The sequence below is a fragment of the Lepidochelys kempii genome, chromosome 20 (assembly GCF_965140265.1).
Source record: "Lepidochelys kempii isolate rLepKem1 chromosome 20, rLepKem1.hap2, whole genome shotgun sequence".
Taxonomy (NCBI): domain Eukaryota; kingdom Metazoa; phylum Chordata; order Testudines; family Cheloniidae; genus Lepidochelys; species Lepidochelys kempii.
This window is the reverse complement of record NC_133275.1, coordinates 13,987,723-14,002,528: the sequence shown is the minus strand read 5'-3', so window position 1 is coordinate 14,002,528 and position 14,806 is coordinate 13,987,723. Positions and strand designations below refer to the sequence as shown.

The 14,806-nt window shown below is 52.5% G+C and overlaps 1 protein-coding gene across 1 annotated transcript; it reads right to left on the bottom strand.

Annotated features, from left to right (window-relative positions):
- LOC140900691 (cAMP-dependent protein kinase catalytic subunit alpha-like) lies at nucleotides 1-13,712 on the bottom strand. The gene is made up of 11 exons (XM_073318335.1): nucleotides 13,703-13,712; nucleotides 10,310-10,371; nucleotides 8,803-8,931; nucleotides 8,525-8,623; nucleotides 3,828-3,910; nucleotides 2,815-2,929; nucleotides 2,436-2,570; nucleotides 2,197-2,319; nucleotide 2,131; nucleotides 893-1,054; nucleotides 1-128 (listed from the first exon to the last, which is right to left on the bottom strand). The coding sequence occupies exons 1-11, from the start codon at nucleotides 13,710-13,712 to the stop codon at nucleotides 1-3; spliced, it is 1,047 nt and encodes a 348-aa protein (XP_073174436.1).
- Nucleotides 13,713-14,806: the final 1,094 nt, after the last annotated feature.

Below are 14,806 nucleotides of genomic sequence, written 5' to 3'. Positions count from 1 at the left end.
CTAGAACTCAGCAAACTCCTCGGCGCACTGCTCAGTGGTGGAGACCTGGATCTCCTCTTCCTCGTAGTCGTCGAAGTTACTCGTGTCGCCAGGGCCTCTGCACTTTGGTATAAAGGGAGCTTCCACCTGCAAAGGGAGGGGAGGGGGAGGTTGGGGACGAGGTGAGGGATCAACATTTGTACACCCCCCACACACTCCTGGGTCTGCTGCGGGGGCACGATCAGGCCCCAACTTTGCAACAAGGCAGGCAAGGATCAGCCCCCCCATCCCCAATCCAGCCAGAAACCCTCACATTTTGCAATCATGGAAGGGGGAGCCCATGACCCCACTTAGGAGCCCAGGATCAGGGCCCCCAGCACTCTTAAGGGAAACAGGATCGGGCCCCTACGCAACAAGGTGAGGGATGCAGGATCAGCGCCTCCTCAAGCTTCCTTTTATCTAGCCAGAACCCCCTCCTCTCACTTTGCAATCAGTGAAGGGTAGGGGGGCAGGAGCCCCTTGGATCCCCGTAAGAGCCCCCACTTGCATCATCAGAAGGGTTTTAATCCGGACCTTCAGCACAGCCCTCTCCCACCAGACATGGAGTAATAACGCCATTAGCTGGCAGCAACAGTAGTAGGCTGTTGTCCTCAGGGGGTGGGGACAGGACCTTGCTTTTGCCACCATGTTACAAACAGGTGACTGAGGGCTCCCGACTTTAAACCAATGCTGGGTGAGCATATCTCCCCCTAGTGGTTGCACCCAGCCACAACACCCTGCTACAGAGTCCCAGTAACCAATGCGCTCCTAGAGGCCTGGGAATTGATGATCTCAGGTTCAATTCCTGCTGACGGAGGCTGCACCAGGTGGGAGTTACCCAGGCTCTCCTCTGCCTGCCGCCGCCCTCCTATCTTCCTCTGGTAGATGGCGATCCAGTCGGTGGTAGCAAACCACCTGTGGTTCTTGATGTCGTTGACCCCGTTCTTGAGGTTGCCAAAGCGTTTGGTGAGGTCCACCTGCAGTAGGTTCTGGAGCAGGTCCCTCAGGTCAAAGCTGAAGTAAGCCGGGAACCGGACTTGGGGTGGGGAGGAGAGACAGAGGTCTGCCCTGCCCTCATGGCTAGATTCATAGATACACCTAGTAATGTACAGCCCCTAGCGCAGGGGGGGTCCTGGGCTACACCTGGGGCACGTAGGCACTACCATAATACACGTAGTAATGTACGGCCTTATAGCACAATGGGGTCCTGACCCATGACTGGGACTTGTAGGCACTATTGTAATACACCTAATAATAAAGAACAAGCCCTTTAAAAACACTCCAGGACAATGAGTGGACAAGAAGTTAGTCCTCAGGCTACTGAGGACTGACACAGGAGCTGAAATGGTTAATTAGCAGCAGCTCCCCAGCTCTTATTGAGCATTTTTCCTCCACAGGGCTGCCACATCACTATCCTCATTTTACATAAGGGGAAACTGAGGCACAGGGAGAAGTGACTTGCTCAAAGTCACTCAGCAGGCTGGTAGGAGAACCGCGAACAGAACCCAGGTCTGTTGAGTTCCCACTAGGCCACACAACTTTGCTTTTTAAAAACCCCACTAGGTTTAAAGCTGACCGTGTCCGACACGAGTGCTTTGAGATCCTTGGCGAGAAGGCGCTGGGGTGGGCAGAGGAATATTATGGGCTCTTGGTTACTATGGTGATGAGTGCTCTACCACTGCCTGGAGGTGACTGATGTGTTTAAGGAACATTTAGTTTTGCAACGTAGCAGAGTTGTGGAGAGTTTTGCAATTCACGACAGTGTATAAGAAAACCAAAATCACCTGTTCCAGGAGTCCCCATGAGAGTTACAGGGAGCCCAGTGGTGGTGGGGTGGGGAATGGAGTCCATGTATTGGAGAAGTAGGGTACACAGCAAGGGAGGGTCCATGTTTGGGGCGTAGGAGTGGGGGACATAATGGGGAGGATGTCCATATGTTGAAGAACAGGAGTATGTGGCAAAGGAGGGTCTATGTGTTGGGGTGCAGGGGGAATGGGGTACATGACAGGGAGGATGCCCACGTGTTGGGGATTGGGGGAGCATGGGAGGGCATGAACATGTGTGTGGTGCATGTAAACATCTCTCTGATCAGTCACTGAGACTTGGCACAACCCTTTTGCTGGCGAAATCCTGCCCCCCACAAAATCACACAAGTGTCCCCTCCCACAGCCCAAATACCTCGCCAGAGAGGATCTTCTCATGGAGCTTCATGGTCTGGTCCGCGAAGAATGGGAGGTAAACAGCCACCATCTTGTAGATGAAGATGCCCAGACTCCACCAGTCCACAGCCTTGGGATAACCCTGCCCAGGGAAAGCAGGCTGGGGTCATGCACCGAACATTTGGGGGTCGGGAGGAACCACCTGGTGGCCAGGGATCAGCTAGAGATCAGGCAGAGGACAGGCCCTCCCCAGCTCACCTTGCTGAGGATGATCTCGGGGGCCAGGTATTCTGGGCTCTCACATGGAGTCCAGGTTCGGTCTTTCACCTGCTTGGCAAAACCAAAATCCGTCATCTGGAGCCAAAACACAGAGAGGGGAGAAGCTGGATCAGCCTGGAGGCTGTGACAGCAGGAGGGGAATGGGGGGGGGAGCAGACGATTGATGTATTCTGTCCGTGTTACATTTCTGGGGGTGTCTTGGCTTTGGGAAGGGGATGGCAGCAGAGAGAGACTTAGACAGGCAGGAGATCACGGCAGGGAGCCAGGAACCAGTGCTGGGATGGGGATGGAGATGGGAAGGAGTGGGGGAGGGGCATCACCAAGATGATGCATCACCAAGGGGCATCACCAAGATCACTTGCTGGTCTATCAGGAGATTCTCTGGATTCAGGTTTCGGTAGATGAGATCCAGCGAGTGCAGATACTCAAAGGTCAGGACGATCTGCGCAGCGTAGAACTGGGCGTGAGGTTCACTGCAATGAGGTGGGAGGAGAACGTGGGCATCCCGGGCCAGATCCGCCCCCTTTCAGCCAGCCCAGCACCCTCGGCCCCCTGTTGCCCCCACCTTCACCTCAGTGGCGTAGCTAGGGGGGGAACGGGGGAGCGGCCCCTCCCCCACTGAGCACAAGTGGCGCCTTTTGAATGTCTTGGCGATAAATAAAGAAACCTCCACCTGCTGCGGGCCTTCGGCGGCATCTCGGCAGCGGGAGCGTCAGGGCGGCTGCAGACACCCGGCGCAAGTGAGGCCGGCCGCCGGAGCGCCGCTGGGTGATCGCTCCCCCTGTGCCCTCCACCTGGCTACGCGGCTGCTTCACCTTCCTTATAGATCCCTGACTCCATCTACCCAGGCAACCCCAGACAAGATGCCCCAACCCTTCTGGGCCTGGTGGCCCCATCTGCCCTAGCCCACACATCCCACCCACCATTGCTAGCCCCTGAGTCCACCCAGCCTGGCAAACCCCTCCCAGACCAGCATCTCCCCTCTCCCCCCAACACACACCCCCATGGACCTCCAGCTCCATCCAGCCTGGCCCCATCTGGCCCTGGCATCCCTGCCACTGACTGTGGCTCATGCTGGCAGAAGATCTCAGCAGCTCTCTCCATGGGGAATCCCTTCCTGACCAGCCCAGCTGGGGATCAGGTCACGCCCTGCAGCATGAGGATCAAAGCCAGCATCACTGCAGATGCTGCTAGTGGATAAAAGGTCTAGTTCTCTACTCAACTAAATCCCAAATTTACAGCTGCGGAAACGGAGGCACAGAGTGATTCTCCCCCATCCCCACAAGGAGTGAATGGCAGAGGCAGGATTAGGACCCAGCTCTATCTATTAGCAACGCTGTCCCCAACATCGGCTCCCGTGGCAACACTCACCTGAACCTCCCGATCCGCCGTAGGTGGGAGAACATCTCCCCGTCCGGGATGTATTCCTTCACCATGTACAGATTGGAGTTATCCTAGAAGGAAATGCAGCAGAAACTGAGTGCAAGGGATGGAGTCACTCTGGCCCCCCATCAGTGCCTGCAACACCGGGATGAAGCTGCTCACCACACCCCTGCTCCTTTATTAGCCCTGTCCTTTTCAGGGCACTAACCCCACACTCCTCAAGGGAGCCTGATGAACTGGCCTGGCTTCCCCCTAGCACACAATGCAGTGCACCTGCTGCCTGGGAGATAACAGCCTACTACTGCCACCAGCTGCTGCTGTTACTTCTTTGGCTCAAGGGCCAGAGGGGCTGCGCTTGGTGCCGAAGGTCCCAGGCACACACCTGCAGTGGGAGTTGCTGCACAGACGCGGCTGGGGAACAGACTCACTAATGAGAGGGCGCAAGGTTTATTTGCTTGGAGTATTTAGTACTAGAGCCCTAGAAAATTCAACTCCTCCCCCACCTTTGGTCTAGGGGCAGGGGCGGGCAGGCCCAAGAGGGATTTCCCAGCTCTGATGTCTCCGATCAAAGGGGAAACCCAACCTGCCGCCAGGTCTGACAGCCAAAGGAGCAGAAGCAGGAAGTGAAACTTCTCAAAAGCAGGTTTCAGAGTACCAGCCGTGTCAGTCTGTATCCATAAAAAGAACAGGAATACTTGTGGCACCTTAGAGACTAACAAATTAAGGTGCCACAAGTACTGCTGTTCTTTTTTCTCAAAAGCGGTGTGTGAAATTGACCAGGCTGGCTTCACCCTCCCTCACCACTGCAAAGTAACTCCGCTGAGCCCAACAAAGCCATTCCGCTAGTGGGCTATTCTCAACAGTTGACAAGAAGGGACGAAAAAATCACTTTTGTAGTGCTAATGAGTTCAATGTAATCAAGGTGGCCCATTTCAAACAATTGACAAGAAGGTGTGAGTATCAGCAGTGGGAAAATTAGTTTTTGTAGTGACCTATCCACTCCCAGCCTTTATTCAGGCCTAATTTGATGGTGTCCAGTTTGCAAATTAATTCCAGTTCTGCAGTTTCTCGTTGGGAGTCTGTTTTTGAAGGTTTTTTTGTTGAAGAATTGCCACTTTTGAGTCTGTTATTGAGTGTTCAGGGAGACTGAACTGTTCACCTACTGGTTTTTGAATGTTATAATTCTTGATGTCAGATCTGTGCTGTTAGGATATAGATATTCAGGCCTGCCTGTAAAGGCCTATACTTTAAGAATTTAGGTATATATTTATCATTTAGCTAGTAATAGAGGTATACAAGAAAGAATCTGTGTAAGGGCCTTCTCTCACTGTGACAGTCTGAGGCCCTGTTTTTACGCCAATGCCTTGGCTAAGCAGCAGAGGCAGACATAAGCTGGGAAGCGAACGGTCACATCCTCACATTCAAACTAGTCAATATGGGGCTGTTAAGAAGGTGGTCCGATCTATCACCACCAGAGAAAGGGAAGAGCCTAGAAGATGTAAAAGGAAATTTAGTTTGATAGTTTTCTGTCTGGTAAGAACTCACTTATCAATAGACATACCTGGGAAACCCTTATGTCTTTATAGATGTAGTTGTGAAATCCTCACTTCTGTATTGTTTTGTCATTATAGTTCCCACTTTGCTATTGTTTATTTGCATGGTCTTTGTCTGGTTCTGTGATTGTTTCTGTCTGCTGTATAATTAATTTTGCTGGGTGTAAACTAATTAAGGTGGTGGGATATAATTGGTTAGCTAATCATGTTACAATATATTAGGATTGGTTAGGTAAATTTCAGTAGAATGATTGGTTAAGGTATAGCTAGGAATATTACTATATAAATTAGGGACAAACAGGAAGTAAGTTGGGATTCAAAAATAAGGAAAAAGGAACTTGGATTTAAGCTTGCTGGAAGTTCACCCCAATAAACATCGAATTGTTTGCACCTTTGGACTTCGGGTATTGTTGCTCTCTGTTCATGCGAGAAGGACCAGGGAACAGGGAGAGTGAAGGAATAAGCTCTCTAACGTGTCCATTTATTCTTCTGCGTAGAGACTGTCTGGTTTGGCCAATGGACATGGCAGAGGGGCATTGCTGGCACATGATGGCATATATCATATTGGTAGATGTGCAGGTGAACGAGCCTGATGGTGTGGCTGATGTGGTTAGGTCCTATGATGGTATCCCTTGAATAGATATGCAGACAGAGTTGGCAACGGGATTTGTTGCAGGGATTGGTTCCTGGGTTAGTGTTTTTGTTGTGTGGTGTGTAGTTGCTGGTGAGTTTTTGCTTCACGTTGGGGGGCTGTGAATTTTCCCTCTCTACTGTATTTTCCACTCCTTGTATTTGATGAAGTGGGTTTTAGCCCACGAAAGCTTATGCCCAAATAAATTTGTTAGTCTCTAAGGTGCCACAAGGACTCCTCGTTTTTGCTGATACAGACTAACACGGCTGCCCCTCTGAAACATTCTGCTAGTGAAAGCCGACCCGGCTCAGTGATGAGAACATGAGCACTAAGCACCCGCGCACAAGCCAGCAGAGACCACTGCCCCTGCCCTCGAGCCCAGGGTCAATTTCCAGCTAGCCCTGAAGAGAGGGTCCAGCCGGGGCATGGGCACAGTGCCCCGTGCTGGACGGTCAGAGACCTTTTTCTGCAGCCGCATTAGGAGAGCAGGAGCCAGCAGCCAAGAAGCAGAAAGTCACATCCTCACATTCCAGCTAAATTATATCAAAACAAGGTAATATCGGGCTGTTCAGAAGGCAATTCTGTCCTACTAGGACCCACCATCACCAGGCAAAGAAACAGATCTTAGGATGTTCAAAGGAATCACTTATCAGCAGTGCGGGTGTGAAATCTCTACTTCTTTATTGTTTTCCTTGCTGGTCCCCACTTCTCTATTGTTTATCTGTCTGCTTTCTGTCTGGTTCTTTGATTGTTTCTGTTACATAACTAATTTTGCTAGGTGTACATCAACTAAGGTGGTGGGATCCGACTGGGTAAAGAATTGTTTCACACTATGTTCGGATTGGTCAGAGAATTATTTTGTACTACTTGTATAAAAAGATGGGTTAAGGTAGAGCTAAGCAGGACTCAAGTTTCACTCTATAAACTGGGGTCCAAAAGGAAGTTCTTGGAACCAGCTCCAGGACACAGCCCAATATCAGACCTCAACACCCTGCCAGTGACACCGGGCAGAAGCTGGAGACCCAGGACGACCTGATCCCGACTGGCCACCAGGAAAAGTTGGTCTGCCTTATTGGGAGTAATGGGCATTGTATGCGGAGCGGGTGTATTCTGTTCTGGTAACTGTTAATAAACAGAGGTTAAGGATGTTACTGTGTGAGGCTCTTTCACTGGGAAAAGACCCTACAAACCCACAGAGTGTGAGGTGATGCCCTGAGCCAGGACCAGGGTAAAGGTGGGTGCCCTAGAGCATACGGGGAACAATGCCTGAACCCTGCTGTCCTCGAAGGGGACGAAGGCAGCCCATCCTTGATCTCCCTGCTCAGGCCGTTCTGGGCTGTGACATGGGCCTTCCTGACCCTCTACCAATGAGACAGGCCCCAACGCCCAGTCAGCACGTACCAGGCCAGACTCCTAGCTCAGTGGGATAAATCCAAAGCAATCGCATTGATTTCAATGAAGTTCTCCCACATTTACACCTGCGGGGTATTTATTTTACGCTGTCGTAGGAGAAGCGACTGGCTCAGCGAGCCAGCCTGTGTGACAGCAGCCGCTGGCCCCAGTGCCACCGTGTCACCCGAGCGCTACACAGCCCAGCCCCACACAGCTGGCACGGAGCAGGTGGGATATTTCTATTGTAGCAGCTTCTGCGGACAAGGGGCCAGAGATCAAAGCTATTTAACCCTGGGACGATGAGGGGCCCCCAAGAAAACGACCCTTCCAGCACTGCCTACTGCTAACACACCCATCACCCTAGCCTCCAGGCTCCCGCAGGGGGCTTCAGTTTATCCTGTAGCCTCCTCTGAGCTGACAACTCTTCCTCGCTACAACCCACTAAGCACAGGCTTACAGACGAGGAGACAGGTCTCTCTTCAGAACCAGCCCCTCTTTAATCAGGCCAGCCACAGGGGGTGCTGTGGAGCTCTAAGGGACAACTACCTTTGCTCTCCCCCCTACACACAGGGTGTAGCTCACAGGCCCCAAAATCCAGGTTCAGGGAAGAGGGTCCAAGCCGCATCACCAGGGGCCTGAATTTTAGCTTTCACAGAAACTCCATCAGGAGGAAATGATCCCATGTGATAGTTTCAAAGTCTCCACAAAGTCAACTGTGCATGGAGTTAGGACTTCCTCTGAGACTCCCCTGCAAGCCAGACCTCATGCCCTAGGGCCAGCGCATGGGAGCCGGAAACTGAAACTGACTAGGAACGAAAGCAAAACTGACCAGGTTGCGTGGGGGAAGTATCACTGTTCAAAACCTGGAGTCAAAAGCAGAACAGAAGAGAGTGAAAAAGGGGAATGATCCAAACTGATTTTTCTTAGCTCCAAACCTGATCCCAGACGTCACACCAGGAAGGTTTGTTCTCAGGATACAAGAGATGCAGACTGTGCCCTTCGATCCCTTCAGCACAGCTTTGGTTTTAAATAGGAAACAAATCAAGGGGATTGTGGGAGTCGGAGGCAGACAGAGCCCAGGGCCGGGCTGGCAAGCGAAGGACACCTACCTTGAAAGAATACTCTAGCTTGGTGAGGAATGGAAAGCTGATGGCCTGGAGGATCCATTTCTCGTTGAGGGGGTGCTCAATTTGTTTCATCTCCACTACCTGGGAGAGAAAAGGAAGTAGCAACACTAGATCTTCCTCTGCTGGCGCAGCACCCCCTACACCTCCCACGCACTCCCCTCTCCAGCGTCCCCACGCAGGGTTTAGCCCCAAATCCCTCCCCTGCACTGGGGATTCCACGGCCCCAGGCCAGATCTCTATGGCAGCCCTCAGCGTCTTACCTTCTGTTTATCTAGGATCTTCATGGCATAGTGATTCCCAGTCTCTTTGTGTTTCACCAGCATCACCCTCCCAAATGAGCCCGTGCCCAGGGTCTTGATTCGATCAAACTGATCCAAACTGGCCGTGTTCTGGAAGGGGGAAAACAAACGTGATGTGGGGCCAGACTGGTCCTGGGGGCATCAGGAAGGAACCTGCCCAGGACAGTGGGATTTGCACTGCAAGACTGGAGGGATCTTTAATGACCATGAGGGGGGTCAGAGCCAGGACCGGCTCCAGGCACCAGCTTTCCAAGCAGGTGCTTGGGGCGGCATTCAGAATGGGGTGGCAGTCCATGTCCCACAGCAGCAAGTTGGTGGCAGCTCTGCCGCTGTTCCGGTAGCAGCAATTCAGCAGTGACTGCTTGGGGCAGCAAAATTGGTAGAGCCGCCCCTGGTCAGAGATTCGGTTTTTATAGCTCACCAGAACGGCAGCCCCCCCAGGGTCATCACTGACTGCGACGGAAGATCGCCCCCTACTGAGCCCGCCACTCCCTGCAGCACAGCACCCGCTAGCCCCGCACTGGGGTTGTTCTTGAGAACATCCATATGAAGTACATGTCACATTTCACCACCAGAGGGCGCCAAAGGAAACCACTACATTTTTAAGGAGACACTGACAAGGGATTCCCTGCTCCTTGGGCAGAACCAAACTCCAGTTCCAGACAGGCGACCCGCCCAGATCCATTCAGTGGGGCAGGGGGGGAGGGGGGGCTGGGAGTCAGGACTCCTGGGTTCTAGCCCTCGGTCTGTGAGGAGAGGGAGTGAAGTGTAGTGGTCAGAGGGCAGGAGACTAGGAGTCAAAAGATCTCTTCCTAGTTCTGCCACCAACTTCCTATACCCATGACCAAGTCCCTTTCCCCTCTGGGCCTCAGTTTCTCCATCAGTGCCATGGCGTTAATGACACAGGGTGTGCGGTAGGACTAGCAAAGTGACAGTGCTGCAGAGGGACCAGAATCTGCCTCAGGAATTACCCACAACCACCCCAGGCGGGATTTCCAGTGGGGACAGACCCAGGGCACTGGGGCATTGCACTCAAGCGTAAGCAGCAAATGGAGGCCCTTTGAACAGGGTCCCTGTTAGCACAACCCCCCTGGGAGCCAATCTGGGGCTGGGCTGAGCTGGACGACCACGCTGGAGCCTCAGAAGGAGGATGGGGGACACAGGCTGGATCAGGAGGAGTCCCACATGGTTTGTGTCCCCCTCCCTCAGCAGAGTGGAGTTGAACCTACAGAGTTCTTGGCCCTCCAGTTACCAGAGGGCAGATTGGGGGGGCCGGGGGGAGAGCAACATGGTCCACTCAGCCCCGCCCCCCAGGAACAAAAACAGCCCCCAGACCATCAGAGGAGGCTGTGTGGCAAGGTGGCTCAGTGATGGGGAAAGAGATCTAGGGGGTGACTGTGGAGTAATCAGCCTGGGGCTGCAAAGGCCTTGATTGCGGGGGGTGTGATCTGGGTTGGGGGCACAGTACCTGAGAGGGGCTCTCCCATTTCTTAAGGAAGTCTTCTTTGGCTTTGGCTAAGACCTCCTCCACTGTAAGGGAAAGAGAGAGGGAGCAGCGTGAGGAGTCAGGAGGGGGCGCACCCAGCCTGGGGGACAGAGCTCCCCTTTCAGGCCCCGCCCCACTCAGCAAAGAGGCACACAGTCACAAAGGGGACGGGGATTTTAAGCATATCAGCAGGATGGTGGTGCCTCATTGGCTATAAAGGGCGGCTCAGGTGGGATTGGCTAGGGAGAGGTCCATGTGGCGGTGCTCCCGCAACATCCCCACCCCCATGCCCCTGGACACACCAAACAGCCCCGTCAGGGAGGGCTAATGCAGCCCCCAGCACCAAGGGGATGCACTTGTGCCTCTATCCCCCCACTGAACATGCCACTTGGGGTGCCTGTTCCACGCCCCTCGACACAGAACCTGCACCTCACAAGGAGACACTCGTACAACCCTCCAGCGAAAGGACGTTAAGGTGCATGGATCAAGTTGCCCTAATGGGAGGATTCGGGATCTACTACTGCTGCCAGCAAAGGGGGGTGAAGGGGAAGGAGATTCCCCCTTAGCTCAAAGGGCAGAGGCCTGTGTGTAGCCTTCTCTCAACCATGCAGGCATCACAGATCAATGACACCAACAGCCCACAAGGGGGTGCTCCGTGCACACACACAGAGCTGCAGAAGGCAGCCGTGAAAGTCGCAAACCCCAGTTGGGCTTTGCCCACAAAGGGGTTAAAACAACCTGCCACAGCCTCCACAGCAGCAGCCTGGGACCAGCCAAGTGTCCCACTCTCTGGCATCCAGCCAGGTGAACCTTCCTTCGCCATCCGGGCTCCCTGTCCTTGCTGCCAGATCCCAGAACCATGGGAGGGAGGAAGCGGGATGGGGGTTGAAGCAATCTGCAGCATTTGGAGGGATATTTGGTACTGAGAGCCCCTTTTATCTTCGCTGCCTCCTGCTGCTCCCAACAGGGACAAGTCCTGCAGCTCCTAACAGTGCAAGAGATGCCCACGGGATTTGAATGGCTGCAGCAGCGAGGACAAGCACAGAGCAGCAGCAGGGGGTGGCTTTGAACCCAGAGCTCACCCCTGCCCCCACCATCACAGGCAAGTCTCCCCCACACCCGAGGTGCATAAAGTTAATTGCCTCCACCAGGGATCATTGGTGCTGAGATGCCAGGGAGGGGACAAGCTAAAAGCCTAGATCCAGATCTAGGTGCTGCAGTTCTTGTGGTCACAGATGCACAACCCAGGAGTCAACTCCCTGCTGCCCCACTCTCTCCACTACAACCCACTCCCTTCCCAGAGCTGGGGACAGAACCCCAGGTGCCCCCCACTTTAATCGCTAAAGAGCAAAACTTCTGAGGAAACCCGGCATCACCGCGCTCTAGTCCTGTCATCCCTGCCCTAAAGAAAGGGCTGAGAAATAGGCTAGGCGAGGGCCTGAAATGCACCAGCGAAGCAGAACAACATCCTACAGATGTGACTGATTCACTGCTGGAGGGAAGGAGATCAAGATTACGGTGATTCCCCTGATCCCACAGGACAGGGCAGGGCAGCCCTGAAAGCGTTCTGGGGATCAGCTATTTGCTGGCTAACTACCCCCGCCCACACTCCCTTCACCCTCTAGTCCCCACAGCCCATCTCCCGTGGAGCCCCACAGAGCGGGATTGAATTCACATCTGCTTCCCCCAGATGCTCAGTCTGTCTGACCTACTTTCACTTTGTCTCCTACTCTCTCCGGATTATTTATAGAAACAGGCTTGCCTCACCAGCCACTGTCTCCCACCATCGACCCCAGCCCCAAGGGGGCGGGGAAGAGGGATCCTTGCATGGACATGGGACAGAGAAGACAATTTCCCTGCACTATCCTGGCTGTACCTTACAGAACTAAGTTTAAGTAGCTTAGCAGTTCATTGTATTACAAAGGCAGGCGGTTATGTATTATTGTGGGACTGTATGTGACGTCTCCGATGGAAACCCAGGGAAGGGTTATGGGCTTTGAGGGACCATCTGAAACTATGGGGCTTTTTAAAGTTAAGTACATTTCCCAGGAAATCTCTAAGGGGAGGGGTATGCAAATGTAACGCCTCTGGTTGTGCAAAACCTCAACCGCTGGAAGCCGCTCCCCGAGGAGAAACCCACTGCCTGTGAGTTACCTGGCTGGAAGCAGGGTGATCTTTGGAAAGCTTATTAGCAGGCGTGTTGGTTCTTTGCTGGTTTTTAAGAGGTTTTCCCTACAATGCTTTTACCTTAAGAATCAATGTGCTTGCTAACAGCTGTGTGGTATCTTATACCCGTGGAGACTGGGCTGTTTGTAGCCTCTGAGGAAGGAGGGAAAAGCAGGCCAGTTCAGGCAGCCTGGCTTGCTGGGGAGCGCACAGTGTAGGCAGGGAGCTCTGCAGCCTGGAAATCCCCCGGAAGGAGAGAGATCCAGGTCTCTGCCCAAGAGAGGTGATCACTGGGATCCAGAAGCCTAAGTGGCTTCCCTGGCTGGATCATGAGGGGCAAATACAGGTGCAGTTGCCCTGACCTGCAATACCCCTCCCCCCACTGTTCTTCCCTGGCACCATCCACACCAGATCAATGCCTTGGGAGGGGAGATCAGCCATTCTGCCTTCTTCTGGAGGTCTAGGAAGACTTGTGAGGCTCTGCTAACCAGTTACATAAACTGGGAGCAGCCCCAGTCAGTGATGAAGGAATCTTCTCTGCATCACCAGCCTCTAATTCACTTGGCCCAACACCAATAATTTCTTCCCTTTTTGGGCCTCTCTCATCTCAGAGTCTCGTTCTTTCTCTTCAAGGCCATGGGCCTGGGTCAGGGACCCCTAGAGCCGAAAGCTCTGGGATGGAGATTGTGGCTGACAGCCCCACTCCTCCAGTCCCACGGCACTTTCTACCACCCAGGTGAAGCTCCTCTGTGAGAGAGACAGAGCTTCTTTGAGAGCCCATCCACGATGCTGGAACTGACTGCCACAGGATCTAGGGATCATCTCAAACTTCCCCACCTCTTCCTCCTAGTTCTATGTGCCCTCCCTGATCAGCCTTCTCCACTATAAAAACAGCACAGCACAGGCATATATAAAAAGACCCTACCAAAACCAGCACCTCCACTGCACACACAGCTCTCCCCCTGGTGAAAGAATGAACTGCAGGGGACAGATGGGAGTCACCTTGCTTATGGCATGGACTGAAAAGTGACCAAACACTATGGTAGTGAGGGCAGGATAGGAACGTACACAGTGCCTCTACACTGGTCAGTTTCACTCCTTCGCCAGCAGGGCTAAGATGCCATCCTGCAGGTTCTCGGCACTGTGGCAGGACGAAGGGTTAACTGAGGCTCCAATCCCGCAATTGAGTGTATGGATAGACCCCAGCACTAAGCCCCATTGATTTCCAAGGGGATACCCCCTGTACAATCAATTGCAAGCTCTGGGAGTTCCATTGTAAGCTCTTTGGGGCAAACACTGGCTCATTTCAGGTCTGTACAGAACCCAGACACAAGAAGTCCTCGGTTGCAATCAATATCTCTGGGGGCTACTGTAATTAAAAAACCATTTAACGCGCAGCCAATTCAAATCTGGCCTCCAAAAATTTAAGTTTTGGTTAAACCCGCCAATTCTGTCTAAAAACAAATCCTGAAATATTCCAATTATTTTTGAACTAAGTCCCACTTGAAACAGACGAAGGGCCCCCCACCCCTCTTGCAGCTCAGAGAGCCCTAGAGTGAAAATGACTATAAGCAGGAGTGTGTATATAAAGTCTGCTGCAGTTTCCATGGTATGCATCCGATGAAGTGAGCTGTAGCTCACGAAAGCTCATGCTCAAATACATTGGTTAGTCTCTAAGGTGCCACAAGTCCTCCTTTTCTTTTTGCGAAGACAAACTAACACGGCTGTTACTCTGAAACCTGTCATTATGCAAGGCACTGGATTTAGCTGTATGGAGTGGAAATCTATCAACTGCATGAAAAAACTTGTACAGATACAGACAGACATCATCTTCCTTTCCAAATGCAAACAGATGGACATCGTACCAAAAGGACTGAAGGTAAAAAATCCATTACAATCTACATACCACACAGACTATGCTGACAGCTTGTGCCACACGCTCTCAAAGAAACTGCGGAATCACCTGATCAACATCCTCTACAGCAAACAGGGAAAGATTAAGAATGAGCTCTCAAAAATGGATACTCTCATAAAAAACCAACCTTCCACACAAACTTCCTCGTGGCTGGATTTTACTAAAAGTAGACAAGCCATTTACAACGCACACTTTGCTTCTCTACAAAAGAAAAAGGACACTAAACTTTCTAAACTACTACATGCTACAAGGAGCCACAGCAATGGTTCCCTCAACCCACCTAGCAATATTGTTAACCTATCCAACTATACTCTCAGCCCAGCAGAAGCAGCTGTTCTATCTCGGGGCCGCTCCTTCTGCCCCTCCACCCCCACGAACATGATACAGTTCTGTGGTGA